General features: G+C 38.8%; 1 protein-coding gene across 1 annotated transcript in view; it reads right to left on the bottom strand.

Annotated features, from left to right (window-relative positions):
• LOC146471499 (low choriolytic enzyme-like) overlaps positions 1-7,796 on the bottom strand; it is a 38,061-nt gene that overhangs the window by 313 nt on the left and 29,952 nt on the right. The window contains exons 7-10 of the mRNA XM_085120757.1: positions 6,418-6,499; positions 4,273-4,293; positions 2,948-3,091; positions 1,858-2,090 (exon numbers count right to left, since the gene is read on the bottom strand). Of these exons, the coding sequence (XP_084976883.1) occupies positions 1,858-2,090; positions 2,948-3,091; positions 4,273-4,293; positions 6,418-6,499 (480 nt within the window). The remainder of the gene's footprint in view (positions 1-1,857; positions 2,091-2,947; positions 3,092-4,272; positions 4,294-6,417; positions 6,500-7,796) is intronic.

Genomic DNA, 7,796 nt, shown 5'->3' with positions numbered 1-7,796 from the left:
CTAGAAGGAATTTGCTGTTTTTGCTAATAACTTTTACATATTTATGCTATTTTAACCTTTCTTTATTGGTTTTCTTTACTTTTAAGTCAATTTGGGTGGTTTTACGATTGCGGCTTTGCAGAATAAAATGTCGCAATTCTCAGGCCACCACGGTGGCATTTTATGGTCCCCAAAGGCAATAGTTTTGGAAATTCTAGACATCTTCATTCTCATTGCTTTCATGGGCTTGGTATCAAAAGGAATGAGAGCGGGCAGATTAAGGAATCCACTTAGGCCCGAGCTAAATACGTTTAAAGGTTGCGTGCAAAGGAAGAGAGGAATATAGTCTTAAGGTTATACCACACCCCACGCATATAAAATCAATACTTTCAACATTAATTCGCCGATTGAGACGGGTAAATTAATCTCTCCACTTGATAAATAACGTCTGTTATGGGTGTTGTGATCCGAGTCTTTTAATTGACACTAATGGGTTTTTCAGGGCATTTCCCTGAAGGCCCTTCTTAGAAATGTAGTTTAGTCCGTCAATATGAACCCTGGATATGTGGTATTAGAACTTAAAGTTACCTTGTACCTTCAGAAAGAACATTTTTGGATTTTCATATTTTTAGATAAAAATAAACTTCCCTGTAAATTCTTACAAACCAAAAAAGAATTTTCGAAAAAGAGTGAGTATTTGCTGAGAAATTGAGACGTAAGCGATTTCCACCGGAAGTTAAATTTTACTTTGATTGACAGCACATTGCTGCCGGTGTAACCACCCGTTGCGATATTTGAGCGAACAGTCTTTCTATAGTCTTGAATCCCTGACGTTCTCGCACTTCGAATATCCTGTATTTAGTAGAAGAACTTGCGTTTGTTCGAGTACGACACTGACATAAAAGAAGACAAAAGCTTTAAGCTACTCTTTAAAGTAGGCAAGGGTCTTAAAATCTTCCAGCGAAGCGAATATTTGGAGACGCGCTTGTTAATGTTTCAATTCGCGAGTCCGTGAATCGCGCTTCATGAGCTTCCTTTTTTTATTTGCGGTTGAACGTTATCAGATCACTTGTGTTCGGGTGCGTAAAACTCACAAGTCTCGGCAAGCGGAAACAAAACAAAACAAAAAAAGCAATTGAAAAATAAGGCTAAGAATCATGTCCTATGTCTTGATCTTTTCTCACGTCGCCGGTCGCTACAAGATAACTAGTAAAGGGAAAGGCCGCCGCTTTTGTTTGTAGCGTTTTCACAAAGACTTACTGTATTACGGTAATTTCAAAAGCGTTAAACGGAGTCAGCTCTTTTAAACGGTTCCATTTACACGTTTTCTTTCAAGCGTCAAACGAATACTTGTTTCCTATTTGCAGCATTGACAATTTGGGACGTTTATTCAAGAGCGAATTTTCACCCGAGCCTACCATAAGCAATTTCGAAACTTCGCTATTCTCAACAATTTTTCCCTCGAATAGATTTTATCGCCATTTCCATTTTAAAGCCATTTCCGTGCTTTTTATCACTCCCCATGGTTTTCTCGCAGTTTTGAAAATGTTTTGTAACTTTTGAACGAAATCGAAGGAAAACCCCGACACGTATTTTAAGCTTTTGGGATCCTGACATGGATAAAAAAAGCAAACTTCCAAAATATAAAAATCGCATTGAGTTGGAACTCTTGAACGACGATCTGGACCTTCAAGTTCCGACTTAACGAAAAACCTGGGAATTTATTTTGTTGGAAAAGCGATGAAATATTTGATTACCCAGTTCTATAAGCTTTAATTTGAAATAGGGTTTTGGGTATCTGTGATATGACTGAGAGGCGCTATGTCCGTTTAACTGAAGCCACTCCTGAAGGTACACGGTAACCTTAATGTATCTCACATTTCCTTTATCGTTAATTGAGACTTCAGCTTTCTTCCACATGTTTCCTTGAGCGCCTTTCTTAGAGAAGACCTTCGTATTGCCAAGATAGACGCTCAATTCGTCGATATTTGCACCAAACATATGGTAATAGAACGTGAGGCAGGCAGATCCACCAGTATGCCCTGGGAGCACTAGCTTCGCCTTATCGCCTTGGACACGAGGGCTCGATGTCTCGATGTAGGCATACCAACCTTAATATAAGAACAAAAGGGGAAAAAGAAAGAAACAACTTGAAGGAAACACAATATGAAGTGAGCGATTATTTGAGATCATACGTGAGTTAACCACTGAAATTTTTTTACATTCACGGCCACACAATTCTCGGGATGTGGTAGTTGCTGGGGCATTGCTCAAGCGAAAGCAAACGTTTGGCTCAGTCGAAGGCGAAGTCTGTGTCGACGGAGCTGTAAACACGAATGGCTCAACCACGACATATTTTCTAGTGTTTCTCTTCCCAGCATTCGATCTCCAATTTTTCAATAGATTTCTTACTTACCATAATCTACGTTAGTTTGTAACGCTGCTCAAGGGCCACAGGTTTGCTAGCTGATTTAGCCATTAAATTCCATCGGCGTGAAATAAGGACGTCACCTTATCTTACCATTACACTAGTCTATTAGTTGCGCTTTCTGTGTAGGATTTACCATTATTTTGCTTTTCATGTCACCATTTCATAACTCGCTTACTATAAACCAAAGCTAACATCCCCCCCTCTTAAAAAATTAATGAAACAGAAAATATATGTTAAAGAAATATCTTATTATAATGGAGTAGCGAAAAAATTGAGATATGTTAATTTCACTTATCGTTTGGAATTGCTAGACTAGTATTTCCGGGCACTTATAGTACTGCAACATGCACTATTCATTCCAAGTCCACTTGTGGCGTCTTTGTTTAGAAGCATTATAATCATGCATTCAAGTGAAACTTTAAGATGTTAAAGATGGCAAACATATTAAAGGCTAGGTCTATGAATAAACTTCAGTTCACCGATCTGTTTATAAAAGTAGTGTTAACCATTACTCCATGAATTCTCATTTTTATTTACCTGCACCAGAATGCCCACTTGATGGTCCAGTTCCATAAGATGGAGTGCTTCCACTTTGAATAGTCCAGTCAAATTCGTCAGATTTGGACTGGCTCCATCCAGCACAGAGACATTTGTCAAAGTTACAACTGATTGATCCCAAAACTATTAAACATAATAAATTACACTGCATGATATTTAGTTGCCACAGTTGGAAAGTTGCCACAGCCAAGGAAAATAAACCTTTTTTGTCAGATATATAAAAGTTTTTTCTTCACCTCAGGCATCCGTTCACCCACCTCGATTCGGCTTTATCAACTGTTTAATGGCCATATTGTTTTTTACTTACAAGTTTTACTGAAGAAAGCGACTCAAAATGATGACTAGTTGAATAGGACAACACATTATTCTGCAAGCCAAGTGAATTTGGCAGGGTCACCCAATGAGAACATTAAAGCGAAATAGTTTGATTGTTGTCTCCTGTGTTGCCAGATCGATTTGTTGCCTTTCAACCTAGTTTAATGGCCTTAGCTGCCACGAGTTCTTCGTAGCTAGCTCTCAGCAGCTCAGTGTTAGAGCGTCCTAACTAGTAATCGGAAGGTCCTAGGTGGCGACTCCTCTTAGGAGCACTCAGATTTCTTTATTCCAAGTACGCCTGCGTTATTTTGAACAATTCATTCACCAGACTCAAAATCACATTTATTCCATCGCATATATGCCACCCATTGACATCCAAATCTTGTGGTTTGCAGGATGTTTGTCCCTTGGACCTAGTTTAATGGCCTTACACCTCATGCATGCACGAGTTCCCTGTATTTCATTTTTTGCAAACCTTCCAGAAGCGATGATTTGAATAAATGATTGAGTAGGACAGCACATAATTCCACAATCCAAGTGAATTTGTCATGGGCACCCAACGAGACCATTCCATTTAAATAATTAAAATGTTGTGTCCTGTGTTCCCAGATCGTCCTGTGGCCTTTGAAAGGCATTTCTTTGTATGTTATTACGGTTTGATGTGTGCGAATGGAATTAGTTGAGCTGATGTTAAGTCATCACAGAAAAGAAACAGACAAACAACAACAAGAATAACACTTGAACATAAAAAGTCTTAACACAGAAACATCTCAGTGATTTTGACGGATACCCTAACACGTAGAGAAAGTTTTTTCAAATGCATTTTCTTTAACAGCTTTTCTTGGTATCAAAACTTCGTGATATTTTCTTGATTTCGACTAACTCGATAACATGTACACCTTTAACTATATTTTAAAAAGATATATGGTAGCATTATATACTATCAGGTTCATATTTAGTCTAATTTGATAACAAGTGACAATCTTTACCTGGTGGGGAGGGCGAAACAGCTGAAAAAGAAAACAAAAGAAAATCGTGTGAGAAGTTTAATTTTTAGCTAAGTATATTTTACGAGATCGGTGAAACTAAATTTATTATGATAGCCAAGTAAAAAGTGGCGTTCCTAAAATGTGGTCTTTGTGGTCTTTGAAAGGCATTTCTTTGTCTTGCAAAAAGTTTCATAAAACCGAATGTTATTTCTTGAATTTATGAGCCGTTGTTGACTGTGCGGCGATACTAGCTGATCTAATATCGCATTTTTAATGACATACATGCCCCTTCGAAAACAAAAAGGAATATTAGGAATTATAATCCATCAAATATTTTCGCTCGCGTGCGATTGGTCTAAACGCCTCACGTGACCGAATATACCTCAGCTAAAACTGGGGAATATCCGAGGATATTCCCCAAGCGATATTCCCCAATTTCAAAAACTTCAAAGCGCGTCTTGTTTACAATTAAAATGAATGTCAAGATGGGGGAACGGTTTGCTTTTGTGACAGAAGAAGAGATAAACCTGCTGGTCGATAAACCAGTACCAGAAAATAACATACGCTCTAAACGTTTTTGACGGTAAGCTGTTCGTAAACGAAATGTTGAAATACTCAAGCTCGCATTTGCGACATTTTCTCTTGGTTTGAACTCTGTTTAACAGTCCTTGAATTAAAAATGTGGTAAAATTGAAAAATATGAAAGGCGAAAAGTTTTAGCCCATCTCATTTAAGAGTATTTATGGTTTTCTTTCAGTCTGGCGAAATGAGAAAGCCATCAACAAGCTATTAAACGAGTTTTATTAATAAGCTCGAAGCTCGCTCACCCGACGGCAAATATTACAGTTGTAATTCAATGAGAGCAATTCGTGCTGGGCTGGATATAAGGATTTTAAATAACGCAAACATAAATTTCAGTACCATTACTGACAGAGTTCAAACAGGTAAATGATGCTACCAATGCTCACCTAGTTGAGATTGCTCGCGAACATAAAATCCACGAAACAAAAACCAGCCATGATACCCCGAGATGTTGAAATTCTCTACGATGAGAAGCAGCTTGTCCTACTCTCGAGCAACAAGTTTAATCCTCAGTGATTGTGAACGACTTCGTTGCTGGCTCCATTCAATGTCAAGTTACGAAGAAAGCGCTTTGATGGAATCCAGCAAAAACAACCGGTGGCGTCGTATTCGACTGCAGGTTCAGCTTCGATTTCTTCACAGGTTGTTTTCGGCTAGCAAATTCCGCAGTTGTATTTTCGATATAAAGTGCTGCTCTAATTGAACCCGAGATAAAGGAAGAGAACGACAAAGCGCCGGCTGTTTCGTTGACGGCAGTTTACACTTCTTACGGAATGCGATACTTTACAGTTTTTCGCTTTCAGTGATCTTTAGCTTGTTTTTGAGAGGTAGTTAGATTCCCTGTAACCTTATCCGCCACTTTTATCTTGCTTTTGTCTTTCACGGAATTAAACAAGTTTACTTTCCTTTCAAATGTTTTACCTTTTCCCCAAACAAACGCTTTCGACCTAAAGCGAAATCTGACGTGGAGATTTTGGAAGCCAACTGGCAAACTTTGACGTGATTGGCATATGACAGAATGGCAAATCCTGCCTATTCCCGCGAGATTCCGCATGTTACGAAAAATATTTGAAGGATAATAAACACAAAAGCCTCCATTTGACTTAAAAGAAATTGCTCAGATATTTGTCCTTGGACATTATCTGCTCCTTGAAGCTCACAGTTTTCCTCGAGCTTCGCTCTCGGAAAACTGTTCGCTTCGCGGAACAGATAATGTCCGCGGACAAATATCTGAGCATATTTTCGCGCCAAATGGAGGCTATTGTTTATTTATCCCTTTTCCCGTATAAATTCCTTGTCTTTCATGCCCATATTCGGGATGTTTTTTTTTTCTGTTGTTGAGGCTAGTACGATTTGAAGAGTGCACGGATTACCTCTTTATTCCTTATGGCTGAGTCTCAGCTAAGATGACCAATCAATGTAGCCTTTCAAATGGGCTATGCTCATACAAAAGCAATCTTCTCCAATTGCGGTTAATTCATAGAGCAATAAGAGAGCCCATTAGAGTAAACGAAAGTGGCAATTCTTTTTTCAGTGCAGGGTAAAAGAAACTTTTTGATGTACCTCCTCCACATTCGTCTTTGTATAGAAGGTTTGCCTGATACGCATCGATGCAACTTAAGCCATGTCTCTGTCCTATGACGGCCTGGAAATTAAAAGGTTCTCATGAGCTCCATGGGAAAGATTGTTTTTAGGTTAAAATAAATTGGAAAAAACAAACAACTCATTACTCTAATCCTTTTCAGGCTGCCCCCGCCAGTGTCAAGAGAAGATACCCAAGTAAAACAAATCTTGTGATAGTCATAGAAAAGTCATGAACTTTTTATCAATCACCCAATCACCGCAACTTGAAATCTTCACCTCAAAGCTACTGAAAAACTAGAGAATTATGTTTTGGGGTAGCCACTAGGTTTGAGAGAGGAAAGAATGAACTTTTGTGTTTTCATCACTAGATTTATTGCCAAATGCTTTGTCATGGTGAAAATTGCTTTGTAAAAAATACTCTGACATCAGTGAAAAATCGGGAAGAAATTTTTATCCTGTTAAGTGACAACTGGGCCTTCATTGATGGACTATAATTAGTGTCCCAATTTCGGAATGTGTGCTGCGCATTTGGGTGTCAATGTAATTAGTGCTTTTGTACGTGTTGGAAACATTGTAAAGGACTGAAATAAATATTTTAACTTAAATGTAAGCTTACAAACTGCTCCATTGGCAGGAAGGTTTTACCCAGGAAGGGGGGGGGGGGGGGGGGAGACTGTCATACGAAAGGGGCGGGGATGCTTGTCGTCTCGCTTAGGGGTGTAAATTTCGGATTTTGATCTCGCAGGGTGTTCTGGGCAAAACGCAAGTACATTTAGCCGTGAAGGTCTTGTTTAGGGTTGCACGCGAAAACTTACTGTATTTTTCATTTGTCTCTGTTTTCAAATGGTCTCTTTTAGGGGGGTCAAAAAGGTTTGGGCCATGCCCTTTAGGGATTTAATTCAAAATTTCCGACGACCATCCTCGCCCCTTTCATATGAGAGTACCCCCGCGGGGTTTACCAGCTGGCTACTTCCAAAACGTAGCTGAGGATTTCAAGACGGGACTAGCTAGATACAATTGCGATGTAGTGGAGCGGAAGGACTTAAACCTGGGACCACAGAATCACAAGTCCGCGTTTCTCATCACAACGCACGCCCTTCCGGAGAAGTGGAAACGATATTTTCGTTAACTTAAATGCTGCTGTTAGAGATAAATATTTTCTAGAATTCCTTCTTTCATGCCATTTAAACCATACCTTAAATACTTTACCAGCTATTTTTAGAATTACTTTAAAAAGAACTAGAATCGAAGTAAACCCAATAAATTTACATAATGGGTCAATTTTTTTTTTAAATTTCTCTGCTTTAATTTTGTGAAATGTCTCTCTTTCTTGCTACACATTGCAATTTATAATAATA

Source organism: Pavona decussata, unplaced genomic scaffold, assembly GCF_977016875.1.
Source record: "Pavona decussata unplaced genomic scaffold, jaPavDecu1.1 SCAFFOLD_102, whole genome shotgun sequence".
Lineage (NCBI taxonomy): Eukaryota > Metazoa > Cnidaria > Anthozoa > Scleractinia > Agariciidae > Pavona > Pavona decussata.
The sequence above is the reverse complement of the archived record's forward strand: the minus strand, read 5'-3'. Positions and strand labels throughout refer to the sequence as shown.